The 25,542-nt window shown below is 44.1% G+C and overlaps 1 protein-coding gene across 4 annotated transcripts in view; it reads left to right on the top strand.

Moving 5' to 3' along the window:
* The window catches only part of SLC5A9 (solute carrier family 5 member 9), a 105,093-nt gene that overhangs the window by 36,100 nt on the left and 43,451 nt on the right, over positions 1-25,542 (top strand). For all 4 annotated transcript variants that reach the window (XM_054979162.1, XM_054979163.1, XM_054979160.1 and 1 more), the window contains exons 4-7: positions 4,831-4,935; positions 8,311-8,475; positions 11,795-11,900; positions 14,923-15,003. In XM_054979162.1, coding sequence (XP_054835137.1) covers positions 4,831-4,935; positions 8,311-8,475; positions 11,795-11,900; positions 14,923-15,003 — 457 coding nt within the window. The remainder of the gene's footprint in view (positions 1-4,830; positions 4,936-8,310; positions 8,476-11,794; positions 11,901-14,922; positions 15,004-25,542) is intronic.

The raw sequence follows: 25,542 nt of genomic DNA, 5'->3' as shown, positions 1-25,542 counted from the left end.
AGCGGGGCTCATTGAATACAATTTACCTTTAGGCATTTTTTCTCCTGGAATGAGTTCAATAGCACAGTGCATTTTTCTATGGGGGGGGGGGTAGTTCATCTGCTTCTTTTTCATAAAACACTTGCTTTAAATCATGGTACTCTGAGGGGATGCCCCCTTCCTCTCCTGAAGTTAACAATACAGCCTCTAAGGGGAAGGGTACCTCCTTTCCCCATACTTTAGTCCATGCATGTTTTGCACAACGATCACCTTTAAAGGTTACCATTCCGGTGGACCATTTGATATATGAATCATGATCCCATAGCCACCGACTTCCCAGCACCAAGGGGTTTTGGGCTATGTCACTAACTACATAGGTCCTATTTTCCCAATGGTCTTCCATTCCAGTAGCTGTAGGTTCAGTTTGAAGCTGTGCAGGTTGCATACTAGACCCATCCATTTGTTCAAACACTATACGGTCTTTGAGTTCTGTTACTTCTAAGCGCAGTTCATTTACTAGCACTGGCTAGATTAAATCTCGTGAACATCCAGAATCTATTAATGCTTGCACCTGTACATGAGTTCCCCTTCTTGGGTTTAGTAAAGTCACTGGCATAAACAATATGGCCCCTCTTTCTTGCACTTTTGGGATATTGGATTCTTTAGAGACCTGCTGTCGGGACCCTCTTACGGCAGGTCTTCCTCATTTCCCACCGGGGGAGTGAGACCCTCCTCAGCTTCTTTGGATGGGGGCCTTTCAGTAACTTCAGGGGTATCCTTGACCTCCAACCCAGTCTCTGGTTTTCCCCTTCCTGTACTTCCTCTTTGGCTCGGTGGTTATGGGGGAGCCTTGGGTTTAGGTATGTTCTGGTTCCCCCCCCCTTGTACAGCTCTTTTGGGGCACTGTGCAGCGAAATGCCCCCTACCTCCACAGCTCAGACATAATCCCTGTCTTCATCGAGCTTCTCTCCCAGTAGGGGGAGTACGGGCTCTGGGACCTAGCACTATGCATCCTCGGTCCCCTTGGGTTGGCCTTCTTGCCCCAGCTTGCTGTTGCATTCTAACCACTTTCACTACTTGGATTCTATTCTCAACCTCATATGCCAGTTGGATCCAACCCAGTAGGGTTGGTGGGTCACCTTGCATTAGTGCTCTATCCAGCAAATCAGCATTTGATCCATTACAAAACAGTTCGATTTTTACTTCCTCATGATATTCTGGCACTTTGGATGCTAGCTGTCAGAATTTGGCAGCATATTCTCTGACAGCTCTGGACCCCTGTTTAGTGGCTCTGAGCTTTGTTCGGGCTCTTTCTCCTTCAAGTGGGTTGTCATATTGAGCTCTAAGCACATTGGCAAACGCATTTAAATCTTGTAGTTCAGGCGCTCCCATATTATGTAGAGTTACATACCATTCTGCTGCCGTCCCTACCATCCAAGATCCCAGATGACTGACCCGACTTTACTCCGAAGGAAATAAGTGTCCCCAGTTGTGGAAAAATTCCATGGCTTGCATTAAAAAGAAACCCAGGTTTCGAGGGTTTCCGTCAAAGGTGGCTTCCAACTTGAACCATCCCTGGGGCAAACCTTGTGGCTATCCCGGTGCTGGAGCTCCAGCTTGAGGCACCACTTGTGGCATGGCTTGCAGGATTGGGGCTCCCCCCCCAGGGGTTGGGTTGCCAATGTCCCTGTGCCCCCGGAGGTATCTGGGGGCCTCCATTGGCACCCGCGCTCATTGGAACAACTTGCGGAACCCCTCCGTAATAGGGTTGACCAAGTGGTATAAAGTTCAGTGGGGCGGCTTGTGGAATCCCTCCAGGTTGTGGCTGAAGAGCTTGTGCTGGGATTTCTGGTGCTCCCAGCGGGACAGTGACTGGGGGTTCTCCTCCTGGCTGGGGTTCCAAGTGCATCCCTGGGGCAACGTTTACTCAGGGCCCTCCCGCTTGGCTCTGTCCCCCTTGTTCTCCTGCCTCCATTGGGACAACAATGGGGGTTCTCTGTGGTTGGCTTGGTGGGGCCATCCTCAGCCCTCTAGTTGCAACCGATGCTCCTGTGCTTGCTTGGGCTTGCACAGGTAGGCTTTGTGGCTCTCTCCTCCCCATCATGGTCTCAGGCATTCCTGCGCCTTTTGCAGATGGCCTGGGCAAGGCCTGTGGGGCCCTTCTCAATTGAGGTCCCCTCTGGAGTGATAACCTGGAGCTCAAGGGTGCGGTTGCGGGAAGCTGACTCTGTAAGGTCATTTGTGCTCTCACCCCCGTTGGTGGCGCCTCGGCACCTTTCGAGGTTTGGGAAACTGTCAACAGTTGTGCTTTCCCAGCTAGTACTGCTCCTGCTCCCTGAGGCAGTAGGCTTTGTGCTAGCTGGGAACGTGGTAGGATACTCCTTCCCCCCATTTCTGTAGTTGTTACTGAGACTGACTTGGGAATAGGAACTTTTTGATAATCTGTGAACTGCTCAGGAGTCATCAGATTGCTCCTCTCCTTCCCCTCGGTACAGTCCATGCCTGGTCCCCTACCCGTGGTGAGACAGCAGACCACTCTAACTCCTCATTCATTCCAATTGCCGCTCGGGCTAGCATCTCTGGTGTGCTTACATTTCCTTGTTCATTAAGTAGGTGCCATTCCCATTCCTGTTGTCTCCTGACAGCATGTGCTAATTCCTCTTGGGTTGGGTGCAGTCCATCCCTTTCCATCTGCAGTGGTTGGGTCTAGTGTAGTGGTTAAGAGCGAGGGGTACACTACACTGGAGAGCTGGGTTTGATTCCCCACTCCCTCACTTGAAGCCAGCTGGGTGACCTTGGGCTAGTCACAGTTCTCTGGAGCACAGGGTGTTTTGTTGTGAGGATAATAATAGCATACTTTGTAAACCGCTCTGAGTGGGCATTAAGTTGTCCTGAAGGGCGGTATATAAATTGAATGTTGTTGTTGTTGTTGTTGATGTTATTATTATTATTATTATTATTATTCTCTCCAAACTGCTGGATTCCAGGGGCTCCATCTCACTCACCACGGGGTAAAACCCTACAGCGTATTTGGTTTCAGGGGTTAATCCAAGGCTCCCCTGTATTTGTACATCCTCCAGCACTGCTTGTGCTGTCATAGGGAGTGGCAGCGTCTGGCCCCATTCCCGGTTGTTTGGCCCAGCTGTGGCTCCCATTTGTAAATCCCCCAACACCGGTTGAGTTGGTTCCTCCCATAGCAGAGATAGCTGCGGCATCTGGCCCCATTCCTGGTTGGTTGGCCCAGCCATAGACCCCCGCTCACAGGCATCCAAAGGATCCCTGCCCTGGTTGATGGTACTCTCCAGACATTCCATGAGGTTAGCTTGGGTCTCTCATCTAACCCTGAGTCTCTGCAGCCTGTCCAACAAACCTTGGACACATGTATTAGCATATTCAGGAATTAATCTCTCTACATATCCTTTTAGTTCCTCTGGACTCATTTCCTCTGTTTCACTTTCGCTATCCTTGGACTCTACACCATTCTCTCCTTCCTACACAGCATTTACTCCCTCTCCCAGGTCATTCTCCGACGCTGTCTCCTATATGTCCTTCAATGTGAGGGTTGACCCCGGCTCCTCTGTGAGGTGGCCAAATAGTGCCCCCGGCCCCTCTCCTTCACCTCCCGAGGCTGTGGAGCCCATTGTCTGGGAGTGGGTAAGGTAGTCTACGTAAGCTGCATGATCTCTTGCCTATGGATTGTCCCCAGTCCTCTAGGCATTAATTCCAGATGTAAAATCTCATGCTCGCAATACATCGGGACTGCACTAGCCATGTTAAGTCCCCTCGCAGCAGCCAAATTATGGTCCATTGTAAAATCCAAAGAAATATGGGTCATGGGTACTAACTCCATGGAAACCCCTTCCAGGGTTGCCCCCGGTCCTCATTGATTTAAAAGGTCCTCCAGCGCTGGTAGCCCCAGGTTTGGCTCTGACGACTTGAAGATGGTAGCCATGATCCCAGGTTGCAGGTACAGAGGGAAAAAGGGGATTCTTGTCAAAATGTCAGGCTCTGGATGACAGAATACAGCAGACAAATCCCTGGCTCATTATAGCAAGACACAGGTCCTCGGTTAAATGACTTTTATTCAGAAATCAGTTCTTTCCATATTCAGGTCCAAAAGTCTACTAAGGAGTAAGGCAACTAAGTAGTGCTAGTAGCAATTTGACAAGAATGACAACATGGGAAAAACACATCCCTTTTCTACCCAACTTTCCTTCCCCTTCCCAATTCCCAAACAATTCATTGTTGTTCTTTCTGTGTGAGACAATTTGTGCTATCTCGCCACAAAGAGAGAAGACATATCATAGTCTGGAAGAAAGGTTCAAAGTTGTAAACAGACAGCCACCTGGGAACGTTTGAGAACCCACTATAACACTAGCAACAGGAAATGGAGTGACACCAGGCAATTAAGCATATACATAGCATAAGTAATATTGGCATGGATGAATGGGCACAGTCAAACATGACAGGGGGTGGGTGGGATGGGTTCCAACATTGCAACATTACCATGCATGTGATTAAAAAAAAACAATATATCAGCTCCAGCCCCCACAAAATGCTGCTCCAAACAGACACATCTCAACTCATCAGTAGACACCAAATCGCCTTGAGGTCGTGCAGTGTAATGATGAGACCCCCAAGCCATTTCAGCACCGATTGGTACGAATGCTCAGCATTGCTGGCTTAAAGTGAGCCATGCAGAATGGGCCCATGTTCTAAAATCTTAGAATGGTTTTATATAATATATCATTTTCTTCTATGCAACAAAATCTAACATTTGTGTTTCTTCTAGGTTTAATTGCCATAGAAAATCTTGCCTATAACTGCATCATGTGTGTTTTTATGTTTCAGATTGGAGCATCTCTGATGTCCAGCAATGTGGGGAGTGGTTTATTTATTGGCCTAGCAGGCACAGGAGCTGCCGGAGGGCTTGCAGTTGGAGGCTTTGAGTGGAATGTAAGATTTGCTTGATGTATTCAGCTTACTCTTAAATAAGTAAGTCTCTAGTCCCTTCTGTTGTGGATATATGCCTTTCATTCTTATATCTCTGCAATATGAGGGGATTCAGACTTCCTTTTTTTATTTAAACGAAAGCTGGGAATTCAGAGAACCTGATACACTGATTGTTAGTCTTGTATAGATGTATCAATATACAAATGCTGTTTTTTTTAGAAGAATGAAATGCCCTCTGGTGTGTGTGTGAGCGGGAGGGGGGATGGCAGCCACAGAGGCAGTGTCAGGGGAAATGGCTGCAATATGGGGAGGAAAATCCCCACATTGTGATCACATTGGCTGTGATTTTTACTGAAACTTTGCAGCAATGCAGGTTTGAGAAAAAATAGAGAAAAGCAAGGAACCCCTTCAGAGGTGCATGAATGTACCGTGATGCTGTGAGGAAGCAGGAAGTGATCACCCCTCCTTCCCCAGACCACCAGAGCTTTTGCAATTTTTTCAAATCATTTTCATATTGATATAACAGCCTACCATTATAACAATGATAGGTTGATATCATCTCTCTCTAAGCTGAATTAATTCTCTTGGTGCAAAAGGTCATTCAGTAATAATAAGTAGGATGGAAAAAGAAATCTTCCCAAACCAACAGTGTTCTGTGAAATGTTTATTTTCAAATAGATAAAGCCAATTAATGTGATCAAGTCATGTGAGGTAGAGGGAACTGACTGTGCAGGTCTGACAGGAACCACTACCTATACTCTTTCTGTCAGTTTGGCATGTATATACTTGTGCTTTCTTCTCTGAATGTATATTCCAAAAATCTCACAGGTAACTACATATTGTATTACATTCCTATGACCCAACTCCCAAAACCTCCAGATCTTGTGAGATTTGCTGGAGCCAATCAGAAGCAGTGTTAGAGCAGCAACCTCAATCAACATTCTGAACTTCTGGGCCTCCTGGGTCTATCATTTCAAGAATTACCAGCCCCAGAGTTCCTTTTGCACAGGTAGGAAGGAAGGACACCTGGTAGAAAGAGCAAAGTAAAGCACCATAAGTAAGTGGGAACGAGTAGTGCTGCTTCTTCTTATATGATATGCAGGCCCAATATATATGTACTGTGGGTGGGGGATCCTGCCCTCCGCTCCCCGCCCTCCACTCCTGCCCCTGCTTACCTGGCTGATGGGGTGGGGGAGATGATGGAATGTACCTCTGGGCATGCTCCTGGGTGACATGGTGCACTCCCGAGTACTGCAACTGCCCAGATCGGACCTGGATCAGATCCGGCTCTCCACAGTGGCCCGATCCAGGCCCAAAAGGCCCAAATTGGGGCCAAATCAACCCAGATTGGGCCCAAATTGGCCCAAATCAGGCCCAGATTGGGTCTGAATTGGCCCCCTGCATAGTGCAAGAACACTCCCAGGGCAGCCTGCAGCCTGCACAATGACATCACTTCCCAGAAGTTATGTCATTGCACAGGCCAGGAGCATATGTGTGGAAGGGAGAAGGCAAGGTAGGTGCCAGGCTTCAAGCCTCCTGCCCGGGGGTGGGGGAACTGGCAACCCTATCACAAACACACATGCTCCATCCTGCCATGTCTAGTGATGGCTATAAATACAAATCAGGCAGCCAGAAATGTAAGGAGGTAAAAGAAAGGGAACAAAAAGAAGATAAAGGATGCCTGTCTTTCCCCAGTTTTTCAAATCAGACAGGGGTTTTCTTCAGTCAGGCAACAGTACAGTAACTAGGGAAGCAGGTAAACAAAATCAAGATGAAAATGGTTTCAATATAGAGACTGATTCTGTGGCAACTAATTTTTAGTGAAGTGCACATAGTCCTGCAGATTCTTTGCATGGTGCCAAGGACTGTGGAAGAAGCTGAAATAAGTTTCAGCAAGCTAGCACTCATCAAAAACTGCAGGTGTTCTAGAACAGGGCAAGAACAGTTAAGCCTCCTAGCCATTTTGTCTGTTGAGTGTGAACTTTGAAGAGAAATGGACTTTGGGGGGCTAGTTCATGATTTTGCAGTGAAAAGGCCAGGAAAATAAAGCTTTAACTTGTCTAATTTTTGCAGTCACGTTGGTCCATTAATTTTTTTTTTTAAAGACATTGACAAGATAGTCCCTTTTTAGTGACCAAAATTTACCCTCAGGCTGGGTGTTGTTATTAAATAAATGTTGCAAGAGAGTACATTTTTCAGAACTGAAGGCTATGTAACAGTAAGTTCATAATGAAAACATTTTTTCATGGTTCATGAAATTCTATGTACAGGATGAGGGATTGTAGAGTTGGTAGGAGGCATTTTACTAGTTTGTACTGGACCTGGAAAATTAGAGCTTGGGCCCCAGTCACACATCTGTATGTGTCGCTGCTAGGTGTAGTGAACAACAATGGACAAAGACATTCAAGGAAAATAGTGCCAAAAATAACCAGAAAGGGCAGGGTGTCGGGAGAGAGAAGAGAGCAAATGAAATTTTGTAAGTTTGTGTCATTTCAGTTCAGTGCTAGATTCCTCAGTATGTGCAAGTCCTAAGCCAAACCCCACATGCCTGGAAACTAGTAGCAGGGCAGTGTGGATGGAGGCACATTGTGTGCCCAGACTATATTAATGCAGACACTTATGTTGGAATAGTCGACTCAGCCTGCCTTTGGACACTGGGGGGCGCTGCATGTCTCTTTGAATGTAATGTATAAGTCTAGCAATCTGCCATTCTCTTGTCTAAGGTGGGAACGCCTACTGACTCCTCCTCTCTTGCCTCTGTGCCTCTTGGGAAATTTCACACCTTCCCTCATGGTCTTCCAAAGAGAAAAGATGTAAAGCCACCATGCTCCTTATGGAGCCCTTCTTTTTGTCCACAGACCCACTTCCAGCCTCGCTACCTAGTTTCAGGCTGTGTCATTAGACTAGGGAATGTAACTTTTAGATTAGGATCTTTCCCTTCTTATTACCAGAAGATATTGCTATGGAAGAAAATCTGCTGCAATAAACTGTAAGTTCTATCTTTCTATGAATTTTGTCTGAGGATTAATTAATGCACATTTGTAAGGGTTTAAACGCTTCTGACTAAATTGCTCTGCTATGTTACTCTGCTAAGTTACTAAACTAAATATATAAATATATAATCCCACCAACTTCAACCATTCTTTATTACATGCACACCTTTTCTCTAGTTGACACATCGCTCTGTCCTTGTCTCGCTGAGAACCAAACATCATACTCCATTCTCAAAGCATTTCAGCCTCTGCTTTCTATGTCAATGGAGATGCTGGCGATTTACTTTCACAATGTTCATATTGGCAGCATTGCATGTATAGAACTGAATGTGTTTACTATGCAAAATCAATACAATGCATGGGTATTTTCCTTCTTCCTGACTAGGCTACCTGGGCATTGCTGGTCCTTGGCTGGATCTTTGTGCCAGTTTACATTGCTGCAGGAGTAGTCACAATGCCAGAATACCTGAAGAAAAGATTTGGAGGACAGAGGATTCAAATCTACCTGTCTGTGCTGTCTCTTATCCTGTATATATTCACCAAGATATCAGTACGTATTCTGTGGTGATATAATTTTGGGTTCTACAGCAGAGCATTGTCAAAGAGATTGAGTGGAACATGTCTGAACAAGTCATTCCAGCATTCTCACTGAACTATTTCTTCATCAGTACCACCATGGTCCATACATAGTATCACTTCAGTGCTAGCTTATGTTAACACACATATAATTGAAAGTCTGGCATTTTTTATATCTGGTTAGATTATTTGCAGGAATAATCTTATGATAACCCTGTACTCCTCCATTTAGCGGTAGGGATCCCCCACATCCCGGTGGGGGTGGGGGATCCCCCACCCTCACTCCCCCCACCCTGCCCCCACATACCTAGCTGGCAGGGGAAGCGAACACCTTCCCTGCAGGCTCCCCCGTGGGGCTGCATGATCCCGTGCCACCGGGATCGGGCCTGTTTTGGCCCAGATTGGGGCCGCTGCGGAGCATGGGAGTGCTCCTGTGCTCCACAGTGCCCGAAAACAGGCCAGTTCTGCCACAGATTGGGCCCGTTTTCAGGCGCTGCGGAGTGCTCCACAGTGCTCCACAGTGCTGCAGAGCATTTCACAGTGCCTCAAAACAGGCAAGATTCGTGCAGAAATGGGTCCGTTTTGGGGTTCTGTGAAGCGCAGTGCTCCTGCACTCTGCAGTGCCTCAAAACGGGCCCAATCCGCTGCAGAACAGGCCTATTTTCAGGCACTGCGGAGCACAGAAGTGCTCCTGCACTCTGCAGCGTCTCAAAAACGGGCCCGTTTCAGGGCGGATCAGGCCCATTTTGAGCCCCTGCAGAGCCTGGATGTGCTCCCAGGGGCTGCGTGATGACGTCACTTCTGAAGTGACATCATCACGCCTGTGGGGGGACACGCGCGCTTTGCGCACGTGCATCCCCTCTCCCCCAAGGTAAATGCCAGGCCCATATCCCCTGCCTGGAGGTTGAGGGGGGCTGGCAACCCTATTTAGCGGCCTGAATAATTCTGACTCTCATTCGAGCATGGAAGCTAAGAAGGGGCAGCCTTGGATGGGGAAGGAAGACTGGGGTCAGCATGAAGAGGAAAGCAATAGCAAGCTGCTTCTGCTCATTCCTTGCTTTGAAAACCCCATGTTCCTGAAGTTTTCTTTAGTCAGCTCCAATTTGATGGCACACAATTATCATTATATACCTAAAGTAACTGGATAAGTGTAAAGATACAAAGCTGTCATAAGATTATTCTCCCAGTTCAAACTAGACATCTTAAATGCTAGAGCCTTCAATTATGTGTATATTGACATAAACTAGTACAGCACTCAGTTAACCAGCATGCTGGGGAGATGCCTGCTGCTCTGCACAGCCCAGGCTACCGACATCGAGCAAGCAGCTCTGCCACCACCCGCTTTGCCCCACTGCCCTCTTGCCACTGCTGGACTGGGCTGGGCTTGTTGACCAGCAGCAGCAGTGCTGGGCACACAACTGAAGAGCAGGATGCAGGTCCCAGCTGGGTCCCTGGCATGGCCACCATCAATGTGGTGCTGTCTGCTTGCTACCATATCAGATAAAAGCTTAGTTAACTGTCATATTTGGTTAACTGGCAGTACCCATTGTTCATGGATGTCAGTGAACTAAGCTGTATCTCGATTAGCATTGTCATCATTTTCCACCATTTCATTCTAATTATTGTTCTTCCCAATATAAAATTAGATCTCATTCATACTTGAATATTCAAATTGCATTTGTAAGTGTGCATAAATTAGCTCTAATCAGAAAAAGTTAGTCATAATTAAAAACTATTTAAATAATTGGGATGATTAATACATCTTAAAAGGTCTATTCGTTTCAGTGGGACCTAAAGCACTACTGATTCTTGATTAGGGTTGCCAGGTGCCTGCCCACAGCAGGTGAATTCCTGCCCCCACCATTAGTTGCCTGCCCTCATTCAAGTAAGCTGCAAGAGAAAAATGGGGGGAGGTGGCATTTATTTATTTATTTATTTTATCACATTTCTAGACCGCCCTCCCCATCAGACAGGCTCAGGGTGGTTTAACAACAGTTTAAAACAGTAAAAACATTATAAAAACATTAAAACATTATATCAAAACAATTAAAATTGGTGGGTATAAAATATTAAAATACAGCATTTTCCTGCATGGGTGGTGGAAGGTTTTCAGTGGTATGGCCGGCGAGAGGACAGCCTAGTCCCCACCAAATGCCTGGTGGAACATCTCCGTTTTGCAGGCCCAGCGGAAACATAACAAATCCTGCCGGGCCCTAGTTTCCTCAGACAGAGAGTTCCACCAGGTCAGAGCCAGGACCAAAAAGGCCCTGGCTCTAGTAGAGGCCAGGCAGACCTCCCTGGGGCCAGGGACCATCAGCAAGTTCTTAGTGGCTGATCGAAGCAACCTCTGGGGAACATATGGGGAGAGGCGGTCCCAAAGGTATGCTGGGCCCAGTCTGCATAGGGCTTTATAGATCAACACCAAAACCTTGAACCGGACCCGGTACTCAACCGGTAACCAGTGCAGCTGACGGAGGATAGGTGTTATATGAGCCATGATTGGTGCTCTGGCAACCACCCGTGCAGCTGCATTCTGAACCAGCTGCAGTTTACAGACCAAGCCCAAAGGAAGCCCTGCATAGAACGAGTTGCAGTAGTCTAATCTGGAGGTGACTGTTGCCTGGATCACTGTCATAAGGTCATGTGTCGATAAGTAAGGGACAAGTTGTCGAGCCTGTCTTAGATAGAAAAATGAGGATCGAACATCTGCTGTGACTGTGCCTCCACAGACAGAGAAGCATCCAGGACCACCTCCAGGCTCCACATCATAGCCTTCTGTGACTCTCTAGGAATTCCTCTTTGAGGGAATTCCTAGAGTGTCATGGGGCTGTGATATCACTTCTAGGTAATCACCTGGAAGAAATGTTACAGCACAGCATCCATGCCCTACCCAGGTTTCCACTGCCACAGGCTTGAAAGATTCACAGGCACAGACAAGATCCTGACAACCCTAGCTTAGAAGGATAAGGGCATAAGTATTGGCTCCATTTTCATGAAAACCCAAAGGTAACAGGTTGTGCCCAAGTTAAACATACAGAGAAGAACACATGTATACATCCTGACCCCTTACTCGGCTGAAACATTGAGATGAGCAATTGCTCAAAGAATTTATGTTATTCAGGCAGTCAAAAGATTTCACAACCTGGTCATTTTGTATCCTAGCCATTTGAACAGTTTTAAAATACTTCTTAAACAGAATTATTTTTGTAGAGAGATAGTGAATGACTTAACAATTCTGAATACTTAACATACTGGATACTTAACAATAACAAATCCTTTTTTCTTCCTCCTAGACAGATATTTTCTCTGGTGCACTTTTTATCCAAATCTCCTTGGGTTGGAACCTTTACCTGTCTACAGTGATCTTGTTAGTGGTGACAGCCATCTACACTATAGCTGGTAACTATGCTGTATAATTATAGGCAGACCCTAAATTTGGGTATGTAATTTCTTTAAGATCTGAGCTCTTTGGTATCAGCTAAAAGTTAGATTTCCAGTGATCAGAAAGAAATGTCAATTCAGTCCAGGCCATAATGGGCTTGATGTGAAATAGCTACAGTAATGAAAAAGAAACTTGAAAAAATTTAAAGCAAACTGCAGTGGTTGATAGTTTGCTGCATTCCAGCTGGTATCATCCAAATCAACTTGCTGGTCTAAAAATCCAACGTTTACTTTTAAGTTATTTGGTACATGGTCATTCAGTATCACCAAACCATTATTCATTAATTTTATTTAATTCATTACATTTTTAGCCCGTTCATTCTCTGAAGACTGCAAACATGTTTCTTCATCCTCTATTTTATCTTCATAGTAACACTGTAAGGCAGGTAAGACTGAGAGGGAATAGTTGACCCAAGGTTATCCAGTGAATTTTTCATGGTTATTAAGGATTTGAACTTTAGCTCCCCTAGGATCACTCTAAAACTCTAACCACTACAGCATAGTGGCTCTCATTTACTATACTGTTAGTGCAACCAGATGACAAAGCATTCAGGGAAGGAACCTGCCACAAACTACTCCATCTCTTTCAGACAGCATTGACAATGTATGGACCAGATCAGAAAGAAATGCAGTCAAGATTTTCAGCTGGTTGTCATGACTCATGACTGGTTGAATAGTGTGTTATATTTGATAAGACCAGTATCTGCTTCCTTCAGTGTATATGGAATGTTTTAAATGTTTTTAATGCTGTTATCCGCCCTGAGCCTGCTTGTGGGGAGGGCGGAATACAAATACGATAAAATAAATAAATAAATAAAATACTTTTAATGCTGATAAAAACATATTTTTTTTCTAACTAAGACTTAAGGCAGATTACACGGTATAAAATAATACAGTCAAACAGCATGCAACATTCAATAAACAATGTAATAGGACTAGGATTACAAAAATTAGAAACAATTCAGAAAAAGTATCAGATATGATATGATATGAATTAAGTTTGATACCCCACTCCTCTGCTTGAAGCCAGCTGAGTGACCTTGGGTCAGTCACAGCTCTCTCAGAGCTCTCAGCCCCACCCATCTCACAAGGTGTATGTTGTGGGGATAATAATAACACACTTTGTAAACCACTCTGAGTGGGCATTAAGTTGTCCTGAAGGGTGCTACATAAATCGAATGTTGTTATTATTAATGTTATTATATGTCATAAATAATGCAAAACTGGAATTACAAAAGTAAAGAACAATGCAGTAAGAACAAAATAATACATTCAATAAGTAGTGAAATAGACTAGTCCTATTCCCTATACAAAATTTGAAGTTCTGATTCTTACTGCTAAGGCCCTAAACAACTTGGGGCCAGGGTACTAGTCTAGATGAGCCATCTCATCTTGCACTATCCAGTTTGCTAGTAAAGATGTTTGGCTGGATAGTACTGGGGGATGTAGTGCACTAGGCCAAAACATACCTTTTTTATTCAGGCTTTTATTTAGATTTACCTTTCCAGATTTTAATAGTCTGCTTCTGGTCTAAAGCCTATTTTATGGATAGTTTTATGCTGTTTATGACCAATGGCTTGCTTCAATGTTGTGTTGTTTTTATATTGATAATGTATTGTTTTATTGTAAACCACCTTGAGCAGCACTCTGATGAGGCAATATAGTAATCTCTTAAATTAACAAAGTGTCCTCCTGAACCATTCCATTATACTACAGCCATATTCCCTTTATAAAAATGTCCTCCTGAAGAGTTCTGTTCTTTGAAGTTTCCAGAATGAAAGAAGTAAGGGAGCCTTCCTCACCTCTTCAGGCAGTCCATTCCACAAGGAATGGACTGAGAGCCAGTTTGGTGTAGTGGATGAGAGCTCGGGACTCTAATCTGGAGAGCCGGGTTTGATTCCCCACTCCTCCACTTGAAGCCAGCTGGGTGACCTTGGGCTAGTCACAACTCTCTGGAGCTCTCTCAGCCCCACCCACCTCACAGGGTGTTTTGTTGTGGGGATAATAATGGCATACTTTGTAAACCGCTCTGAGTGGGTGTTAAGTTGTCCTGAAAGGCGGTATATAAATCGAATGTTGTTGTTGTTGTTAAGGAGGGAGCTACAACAGAGAATGCAAATACACAGGAGACTATTGACCTTACCCATTTACAGGTGGCAACCTCAGAAGGCTTTACTAAAATGAGTGAAGCTGTTGTGATGACGCATAGCAAGAGATGTGGTCCTGAGGGTATGCGTGTTGAAGGCCATAAAGTGCTTTGTATATGATAACTGGCACCTAGAATTGAACCCACGAACTGATAAGGTAGTTAATGGAGTAACTGCAGAATGGGTAAGGGAATGATATGCCTATGCATTTACCAGTTCAAGTTTCTGAGTTGTTTTCAAGCATACCCCCGTGTAGAATGTGTCTGGCCTTTAGGTTACAGTGCCAGTAATAATGAAGCTGCAGCATTCTGTATCAACCAGAGTTTCTGAATTGACTTCAAGGGCAGACCCATGTAGAGTGCATTACAATTATGTAGTCTTGTGGTAACCATAGCATGGATCTACATGGCCAGATCAGTCTAGTCAAGATATCAAGCCAGCTTCCAGTTTAAATGAAGAATGAAGAAAGCATTTTTGTAACTGCATTAACTTCCTGTCTCCAGTATAACCCCTTGGCTCTTAACTAGGTCATCAAGGGATGGCTGAAACCCATCAAATATGGGAAACACAATATCCTTCAAGACCTCAGTCTTCATAGAGAGCATTACCTCTATCTTGTCAAGATTCAGTTTCAATGTGCTCACTCTTACTCATTTATTCACAACACAAAATTATCAATTTTACATGAAATGTTTTTGTTATTTTTCCCATGGTTTCTTCTTTAAATGTTTTATTTTTTTTTAGAATTAAATAAACTCACTTCCAAAATAATCTCTTTAAAAAAATTAAAATGTACTGACAACTGAGTCAGTTCTCTATTGTTCTTTCAACAGGTGGTTTAACTGCAGTGATATACACAGATGCTCTGCAGACTGTGATCATGGTGCTTGGAGCTTTGGTTCTCATGTTCTTAGGTGAGAGGAAAGAAATGTATTGCTTACTTCCTTTCGATGATAAGATGATATATCTTAACTAGGGGTGTGCATCCTGAAAAGTTTCGGGTTTCCCGCTTCGGGTTTACTTGAAGCAGGGGGGAAAATCGGAAATACCAGAATTCTGGAGCAGCAAGCCGATTTGGAATTCTGGTATTTACTCGCTTTGGTATGCTCTCTAATGATTTGGAGCATACTGAAGTGAGGGGGAGCAACCCCCACCCCCACCTCCCACCCCCCTGGGGCAACCCCTCCACCCCCACCCCACCCACTTACCTGGCCGGCAGGGAGAGGGAGAGGGTGATCAGCTGGGCAGTGGGACACCGATGCCGACACTATGGTGGTGGCGGCAGTGCAGCAGCACACGCGAGGTTGGGACTGCCCGGAGCCAGCTCCTCTGCTGCCACACCACCTCCTCTGGGCCTGCAGGGTGGTGAGGAAGCCTGGAGCTGCCTCCTCCGGGCTTCCTACCCCTCAAATAGCAGCCGCCGTGGCCATTTGAGGGGCAGGAAGGGCTTTCTCTGCCTTCTCTGCCACCTTGCAGCCCCGCAGGGCGGCAGGGAGGGCTGGAGCCACTGCTGCCGCCAAAGCCTCTTCCACCACCAGCGGCAGGGCCAAGGTAAGTGGGGGTGGGGGGCTGGGGCTGGGGGTTGAGGGAGATGTTTAAAGGGCCCTGCTGCTTGCAAGCGGCAGAAAAGTGGCCATTTAATCTCAGCCCTGAAGCTTTCCAAAGCATCACAAATGCTTCAGAAAGCTTTGATTTGGGATTTCTGAATTGGGGCCAGCATGCTGACTCCAATTCGGAAATCCCAAATCTTTATGGATCGGGTCTGATTCGGGTATTTTACCTGAATCAGAAACCCAAAGCGCACATCCCTAATCTTAACTTCATAAACCATCTGGATCAATGCCATCTGTATTAAAAAGAAATTGCAAATCAAGCTATTCCTGTGTAATGTAAAGCTGCCTATATATATTAATTTATTCCATCTAGAGTCTGCCTTTCTTAGTGGGTAGACTAATGGGCCAACTACAAAATCTAAAAATACTGCAATGAAAATAATGCAATGAACTGGCTTTGCCTCATTAGTTATCCTGTCAGTTGTTCTGTTTCCTTCTATGGTTATGAAGTTCGTATCAGCTGCCTCATTCTGCACTGTTGACATTTCTAAATCTTAAGACTCTTCCCCTTGCTTTTCTTTCTTAGAGCGCCACAGTGTCCATGTTCTTGTCCTCCATGTTACTGTTATGTATCATCCCACTCTGGGGGTTATCATTCTAGCCCCAGAACACTGATACCTGTCACAGAATCAGAGCTGGAAGGAGCCATACAGACCTTCTAGTCCAACCCCCTGCCCAATGCAGGATGAGCCTAAAGCATCCCTGAGAAATATTCATCCAGCCTCTTCTTGAAAACTGCCAGTGAAGGGGAGCTCACCATCTTCCTAGGCAGCTGATTCCACCTTTGAACTACTCTGACCGTGAAAAAGTTTTTCCTACTATCCAGCCGGTACCTTTCTGCATGCAATTTAAGCCCGTTGCCTTTGTGTCCTATCCTCTGCTGCCAACTAGAACAGCTCCTTGCCCTCCTCCAAATGACAGCCTTTCAAATACTTAAAGAGAGCAATCTTGTTCCCACTCAATCTCCTCTTCTCCAAACTAAACATTCCCAAGGCCCTCAGCCTTTCCTCGTAGGGCTCAGTCTCCAGATCCCTGATCATCCTTGTCACTCTCTTCTGCACCCTCTCGATTTTGTCCACATCTTTTTTGAAGTGAGGCCTCTAGAACTGCACACAGTACTCCAGGTGTGGCCTGACCAGGGCAGCATAGAGAGGGACTATGACCTCTTGTGATTTCGATGCAATGGCTCTTTTGATACAACCCAAGACTGAGTTTGCCTTTTTTGCCACCACATCACACTGACTGCTCATATTTAGTTTACAGTCCACTCTTATGCCAAGATCTCTTTCACATACACTACTACCCAGAAGTATATTCCCCATCCAGTATTTGTGCTTCACATTTTTGTGGCCCAGATGTAATACTGTGCATTTATCTATGTTGAATTGCATCCTGTTCACAATTGCCCACTTCTCCAGAGTATTCAGGTCTTGTTGAATTTTAACTCTATCTTTTTGGGTGTTTGCCACTCCTCCCAATTTGGTATTATAAGCAAATTTAATGAGTAGCCCATTTACCCCTTCATCCAGATCATTGATAAAAATACCAGGCCCAAAATTGAGCCCTGCGGCACCCCACTGGACACCTCTCTCCAATCTGATGAAACACCATTGACCACCACCTTTGGATGCAGTCCTCTAACCAGTTTCCTGTCCACTGAACTGTCCTATAGTCCAGTCCGCAGTTTTCCAGTTTACCCGTTAGAATGTCATGGGGAACCTTATCAAAAGCTTTACTGAATTCCAGGTAAATCACATCGACAGAGTTACCATGATTCAGTAAGCTCATCGCTCAATCAAAGAAGGAAACTAGGTTGGTCTGACAAGATCTGTTGGGGACAAAACTATGTTGACTTCCCTGGATCACTAAGCAGTCCTACAGATGCTTACAGATCGATCCCTTTATATTTCTTTCTTTCTTTTTCTTTCTTTCTTTCTTTCTTTCTTTCTTTCTTTCTTTCTTTCTTTCTTTCTTTCTTTCTTTCTTTCTTTATTCTTCTCTGCAACAGAAGTCAGACTGATTGGCCTGTAGTTTCCCGGGTCACCCTTCTTCCCTTTCTTAAAGATTGGGATAATATTTGCTCTTCTCCAGTCTTGTGGCACATCCCCAGTACTCCATCATCTTCAAGATGATGGACAGAGGTTCTGCAAGTTCTCTAGAAAGTTCTTTGAGCACTCTTGGGTGCCCACCATCCAGCCCAGGGGATTTGCATTTGACAGTGCAGCCAGGTGCTTCTCCACAACCTCTCTGCCAATGTCAACTAGCCACCCGGGTGTCCTGTCATGTCTTCTACCATCTCTAGATGGGCTCGAGTTATTCAGGGAGAAAACAGAGGCAAAAAAGTCATTAAGCCTCCATCAGAGTTTCTCCTACTCCCAACAGTGGTCCAATTGCCTCTTTTACCTTGTGTTTGCTTCTCATATATCTTTAGAAGTTTTTCTTATTGTAGCAAGCCCCCTTGGCCAGATCCAGCTCATACTGAGCTTTGGCTTCTCTGATGGCTGATCTGCAGTACCTAGTAGCCCTCAGATATTCCTCTTTAGAGGTCTGTCCTTCTCTCCATTTCCTGAACAGTTCCCTTTTCTCCCTTAGTTGATTATGGAGCTCTCTATTCATCCACACTGGTTTCTTGGAGCCCTTACCATGTTTCCGTCTTGCTGGAATAGTGAGGGGTTGAGCTTGCAAATGCTTATGTTTGAGAAGAGCCCACCCTTCACTCACTTCTTTCCCTTCCAGCACACTCCCCCACAGAATTACTCGCATCAAACCTCTGAGTTCATTGAAGTCGGCCCTACAAAAATATAACCAACGAGTCTGGCTATGAACTTCCTTGTCCCCCCACAACAACTGGAATTCAAGGAGGACATGGTCACTTCCCCCTAAGGTCCCACCACCTTCATTCCATCTACCAATTCTTTCCTGTTGGTTAATATTAAGTCTAATATGGCCAAGCCCCTTGTAGCTTCCTCCACCATTTGAAAAAGGAAGTTATCGGCCAGGCAGTTTAGGAAGTTGCGTGATTCTTGTTGCTTTGCTGAGCTTATCTCCCAGCACACATCGGGGAAGTTGAAGTCACTCATAATTATAAGGTTCTGATGTCTGGATACTCTACAAATTTGTTCAAGGAGGGCAGCATCCATTTCCTCTCCCTGGTCAGGCAATCTGTAGCAGACTCCAACAACAATATCCTTTGTCCTTTCTCCCCTTATTTCCACCCATATACTTTCCACTGAGCTATCAACCACTTTCTCCAGAACTTCCTGACAATCAAGTACTCCCTCACATACAATGTCACTCCTCTTCCTCTTCTACTCTTCCAGTTTTTCTTGATCAACTTGTACCCATCCACTACCACATTCCAGTGATAGGAATCATCCCACCAAGTCTCAGTAATTCCTACTATATCATAGCCCTCTGTTTGCAAGAGAAGTTCAAGCTCTTCCTTCATATTACCCATACTTCAGGCATTGGTATATAGGCACTTGTAGCCTTGTACCTTTGTTTGATCTGTCCTACCCAGGTGGGCCCTCACTGTTATCCCTTCTTTATTGAAATCCCCATGTTGATCATCCCCTTCCCCTTGCAGCATCAGTTTAAAGCTCTCCTGATGAAGCTCTCCAGGTTCTTTCCAAACATTTTCTTCCCTGACCTTGAGAGGTAAACCCCATCATGTGCTAGAAGGCATTCTCTGAGAAAACTTATCCCATGCTCCCAGAACCCAAAGTGCTCCTGCCAGCACTTCCACCTCAGCCAACAATTCACCTCTGCTCCCTTCGCATTCCTCTTCCTTTGTCCTGGGACTGCCTTTTCTCTCTGGGGCCTGTCATTCTAATCACAGAACATGTGCTACTCAGAGGAACTGTCATTCCATTCCTAGAGCAGTGTATATGGTCCCAGAGACTGTCAGCTCCACTCTGGGAGCTGTCATTCCAGGCCCAGCACATGTTTCTTTGCAGCTTTTGAGTGCTGTACTCATGAAGCCCATGCAAGTCAATTAGCATTCTTGGCTCCCATTACATCTAGTGGGCCATGAAGTATCTCCCATTGTTCCCAATGAGCATTCTTGTCATTCGTTTTAGGACATCCCATTTCTGTTGTAGCATATCAGAAATGTGTCACTTAAGTTAAATTTTGAAACAGTATTGTAAGATAGAGGAGTTTCAGGTATGAAATCTAAAGCTTTCTGCTAAATAAGGAGCATTCCAAGTAAATGCAAACTTCTTTTCAATGTTTTGCTTTCTCAATCTATACTTTAGAGAAGAAGTAAGTGGGATGGCAGGGGCTGGGATGCCCAGATGAGGAACTGGCCAAATCCTCTCCTCTGCTTTTGTGTTTTCTCTGAAGTAAATCCTATTTAACTTAATGGGGTTTACTTACAAGACAATCCTATGCCCACTTACTTGCAAGCCAAAATGGACTTTACTGAATAAAACTCTTAAAAGTTTGTTATATCTAACACTGCTTGCATAACTGTATATTTTTAGATAAATTTTTATAGCTTATGAAGTTATAACCTGCAATCAGATAGTTGTGTTCTCACATTTGTATTAATAAAACCTGTGAATAACTTTGAAAGTGCAGTAAGTATTTCAACAAATTCTTTATTAATCGGTGTGTTAACTAGTATATTTTTGCTTGGATAACTTAAGTATCAGTTATAAAATAGGCCAACCTGCAATTAAAATGCATGAAAATGATGGTTGCCAAAAACCTACAGTCCAAAACTCTTGTGACAGTAAGTGAAGGGTCACCAAACCAAGTAAATTTGAAATTGTGGGTCACCATACCAAAAAGGTTGGGAACAAATGGTATAATACATTCAATGAACAATGCAATAAACCTGGTTTACAAAATTAGGAAACAATGCAATAAGAATATAATACATACATTCAACTAAATTGTGTGAAATTTTTCATAGAGATTAAAACTACAACCCTATTTCTTTTATAAAAATGCCCTTCGGAACAATTTCATTTTATGCATTCTGTGAAATGATAAAAGTGTAAGAGTCTTCCTGAACTCATCAGATATGTCATTCAGCCAAGTGGGAACTGCAGCGGAGAATACTCAGGTATGTACAGCTGTTGATCTTACCCATTTGCAGGATGGTGCTTTCAGAAGGCTTTGCTCAAATATCAGGAAGTGGTTCTGCATATATGTGGGCCCTAGGCTATGAAGTACTTTATAGGAAATAACCAGCAGCTTCAATTTAACTCAGAAATGAATCAAGTGCAGAAGAGATAAAATACAGTTCCTGATAGTAATCAAACTGCTGTGTTCTGTACTACCTGAAGTACTGCCCCTGAAGACAACTTGAATAGTATGTTACAGTAGTCTAGCCTTGAGGTTGTTGTGGCATGGGTCCATGTCGCCAGATCAGCCAGGTCATAGTAGGGAAAAATAATTTTTTACAGTTGAATTAATTTGCTTCTCCAGCAAGAATTCAATCCTGAACAATTCTGTTTTACATGTTCTGTGGAACAATAAAAGGGTAAGAGCATCCTGAGGCAGACTATTCCACCAAGCAGGAGGTGTAAAAGGGAATGCTTAGGTACAAGCAACTGTTGTGTTGATCTTGTACCCATTTGCAGGGTGGGCCTTCAAAAAGCTTTGTTGAAATAAGTTCATGGCAGCAGAGCATATCAGAAGATGAGGTACTGCAGATAGGTGGATCCTAGGGAATAATGTACCTTGTAGGTAATAGCCAATACCTTGAATTGAGCCCATAAATTAATCTGTTAGCAATGGAATGACTGCAGATTAGATGTGATGTGTATATTCCTCCTAGCTTCTGACAGTAATCAAGCTGTGAGATTCTGTGTCAGCTGAAGTTTTTGCATCATCTTTAACCACAGATCCATGTAGTGTGTGTTACGATAACCTGGTGTTTAAGTTAGTATGCCATAGATCCTAGTGTCCATATCAGCCAAATTGAATTAGGAAGCCATGCCATTCTTCAGCCTAAACAAAGATAGAACAAAGCATTTTCCCCAGCTGAATTAACCTGATCTCCAGCAATAATGTCAAGTCAAGAATAACTCCCAAATTCTTATCAAATGTGAGAAGCACGTCCTCTAACCTCTAGATGGGGCCTGCAGTTCTCCTGGAATTATAACTCATCTCCAGACAACAGAAATCTGTTCCCTTGGAGAAAATGATAGCTTTGGAGGGTGGATTATATGGCATCACATCCTTGTTGAGTTCCCTCTCCTCCCCAAACTCCATCCTCCTTAGGCTTGCCATTCCCCCGGTGGTGGCAGGAATTCCCTGCTCCCAGTCTTTGCCCCCCGTCACCTCTAACCTAGTCAGCAGGGAGAAAAAGATGCAGGAATGTGGTTCTGGGGCAAAGCAAGCTCCCATGTGCTCTGGAGCACCCCTACTCACACCTGTGTCAGATCAGGAATGACATCATTCCTGGCACAACCTGGAAATAATGGGTTATGCCTGAGGCTGATTGAGTGAAAATTGGCCCAAAATTTAGCATTTGGGGCCAATTTTCACTCAATCAGCTCCTAGCGCAATCCAAAACTTCTGTGTTACACCGGGGATGACATCATCCCCACTCCCCAGTTTGCCCCCCCCCCGGAACCTGTCAAGCGTAACTCTCTCCAGGTTCTGCCCCCCAAATCCCCAGAAATTTCCCAACCTAGAGCTGGCAACTCTAAGCACAAACATTAATAATAATGACAACAATATGCTTATATACTGCTCTTCTGGACAGATTAGTTCCCACTCAAAGTGGTGAACATATAGTCAGTGTTATTATTGTCCCCACAATACTGCTGGCAAGCTGGGGCTGAGAGGAGTGGTTTACCCAAGGCTACCTACTGAGCTCAAGGCAGTAGAAGGATTCAAGGCAGCAGAGCACTGATTCACAGCCCAACCACTTAACCAGCATGTTACAAAACCCTCCAAGACATCAGATTTTCTTAGCAACATTCCTATCCTGTCAGGATTCATTTTCAAATTGTTCACCTTTACCCACTTGACTACAGTGGTCAGGTAGTGGCTCAGAACATCTATGGTAGCATTACACGTCTGGACAAAGAAATATATAACTGGATGCCATCAGTATATTGATGACACCCAACTCCAAAACTATGAATTGTCTCCCGCAAGGGCTTTACATAAAGATTAAAGAGCATTGGAGTTAAAACCATGTCTTGTGGAACTCCATAGGACATGTCCCACAGTGATGACAAATGGTCTCCAACAACAAGCATCTGGGTCTGATCTGTATAGAATGATTTAAATCATTTCAGAGCACATCCTTCCTCCAAATATTTCAACAGGATGGCATGATCCACTGTATCAAAGGCTGCTCATAAATCTAATAACTAAGTAGTACAGCCTTTGGTTATATTTAAATAGAAATTTGAATATCTAATAGCCCAGCCCAAATGAAATGGATGAAAGATAGGTGTGTCATCCAAGAAGACCTGCCCTGCCATATTTATTTCTCTGTCCTGTCCCTCTTTACAAGCTATAGTTTGAAAATGATGTATTAAAAATGAATATAAAATCCTGTATGGTCCACCAAATCAATCTACCAAAAAAGGTCTTACAAAGCTTATGCATTCCTGAAAGAGGAAGGGGTTCGTATCATAAAGTTACCAGCAAAGGGCAAACAGACCATTCTGGATCAAAAGCAAACATGCCAATAGAGCAGAATGTTAAATTAGTAGGGTATAATAAGACAATGCAAGTGATGAAGCACTGCACTTTACAGAGGATTTGGGAGGATTTCTTGAACATTAATATGGTGATTGAATTGATTATGACAATCACTATGTCCTGAAATGAAGGAAAGTCTAGAAATCTAGTTCTAAAAAGCAAGAGCTGGTGAAGTTTTTTTCTGCTTTTCTCACAGTAGGAGGAGAGTTTGTGAGATGTTCACGTCTTGAACTTGAGACTTTGCCCCCATATCCTAAAATTAACACAACAGACAATAATGTGTGGGTTAACTATGGTTTATTAAAACCTTTGAACTGCACCTGAAACTCAACTGTTAATGTGTGGAAACTGCCCAATTTGGTTTGCAAGAAATTGGGAAACATGTCCTGGCTCAAAACTCAGTGTAGCCAACAGCCATACCTGCTTTCTCCTTGCCTGCATAAAATTGTGCAGAGATACTCCACACTATGCAGAGTAAGGGGCCCACAGATGATGTGCAGTATTGAGGCTGGATTTCCCCTCTACAGGTACCAGGTGTTTATTGAATTGCATTTATACTATTTTAAATATTATTTTAAACTTAAATTTAAATTGTTTTAAAATGTTTTAAAATCTTTAAATGTTTGCCACCTTGGTGATGCTATTTGGGTAGAAAGGCCACATACACATGTTTTCAATATACCGCTACCAGAGTTTTAATTGTTTTATTATATGTATTTATATGCTGTTGATCTGCTCTGAGCCCACATGCAGGGAGAGCAGACTACAAATTAAATAAATAAATATAAATGTTTTTTTTTAAAAAAAAATCAAGCCCAAGGTGCTCATTTGGATATCTCCATCAGTCCTCAGATGTCTCAGGGTGCTTGCCAATCTAAACAACAAGAAGCATCATCTTGCACTGCCAACCCTAGTAGGGCCTAACCAATTGTTAATGGGCCAGGCCTATGCAAACTACCCTTTCAGAAACATTGATGTGAAGCAAGCAAAACAGGCAGCCTTCCAGGCCAATTTGGTGGAATCCTAAAAACTTCCTGAACAGCTAAACCCGCACTGCTGCCCGAGAAGGGATGGGAGGGAAGCTTGAATGGAAGGTGAGGCAAAAGCAGTGAGAAGACCACATTGCTACCTTGTCTATTGGCCAAACAAATCAATGGCCAGTGGTCTTCCAACCCACCTCCTGTTTGTTTGCCTGGCCTAGCCAGGCCAGGAAATATGTCTGTCTGAAGCTATAACAGTGTATTGAAATTAATATGGCTTTGGAAATCAGGGTTGTTGCTATAAACATAACTTTCTACAGGGATACAAATGCAAACAGTTAAATAAAAATAACCCTCAAAATCATGAGGGGATCTGGAGGATCCACACATCACTGAATAGTGTGTTGTTGTTGTATTATCACTCACCTCTGATTTTTCCTGTAAGAACAAGTGAAGTTCATAGCTTACACCATGGACCAGTTTGCCTCAGTCCACTTGATTGAATGTGGCATGAGGCCTGATGGGTGGGGCTGATATGGCTCAGCCAATCAGATAGAGACGGAAGCTGCCCGTTTCCTTCTGTAGGCATTTGCTGCAGATTGACCCTCCCTTGATAAACAAGGTGGGCAAAACTATCAGCCAAGTTTGGAGCCAGGGTGGACTTGCTAGGTTGGCATCCAAAGAGGAGGCCTCTTGCAGCCTGTTCTCAAATTGTCAGTTTACGTTATAAGTGTTCACAAAGATCAGCAGTTTAAAGTTAAATGGTTAAATGGTTAAATAAATACAAACTAGTTGAACCCACACATACTTGTTTGTGTAATTATTGCTTCATGTCATATTAGGGTTGCCAGCTCCAAGTTGGGAAATTCCTGGAGATCTGGGGGGGGGGGTGAAACCTGGAGAAACCTGGAGAAAGTGGGGTTTGGGGAAGGAAAGGACCTTGGCATGGCATAATTCCATACAGTCCACCCCCAAAGTAGCCATTTTCTCCAGCTGAACTGATCTCTGTGGCTTAGAGACCAGTTGTAATTCCAGGAGATCTCCAGCCACTACCTGGAGGCATATTTGGGTGCTGGGGCAAGACAATCCAGCAAGCGCATTATTATGATAGCACAATAATAGGACAGGATTCAACAATATCTGGGAAAACAAAGAGATTCATAATTGTTTGTTTTTGTACAAACTG

The sequence above is a fragment of the Eublepharis macularius genome, chromosome 5 (genome assembly GCF_028583425.1).
Source record: "Eublepharis macularius isolate TG4126 chromosome 5, MPM_Emac_v1.0, whole genome shotgun sequence".
NCBI lineage: Eukaryota > Metazoa > Chordata > Lepidosauria > Squamata > Eublepharidae > Eublepharis > Eublepharis macularius.
Note: the sequence above shows the minus strand (reverse complement) of the source record. Positions and strands in the feature narration are given on the sequence as shown.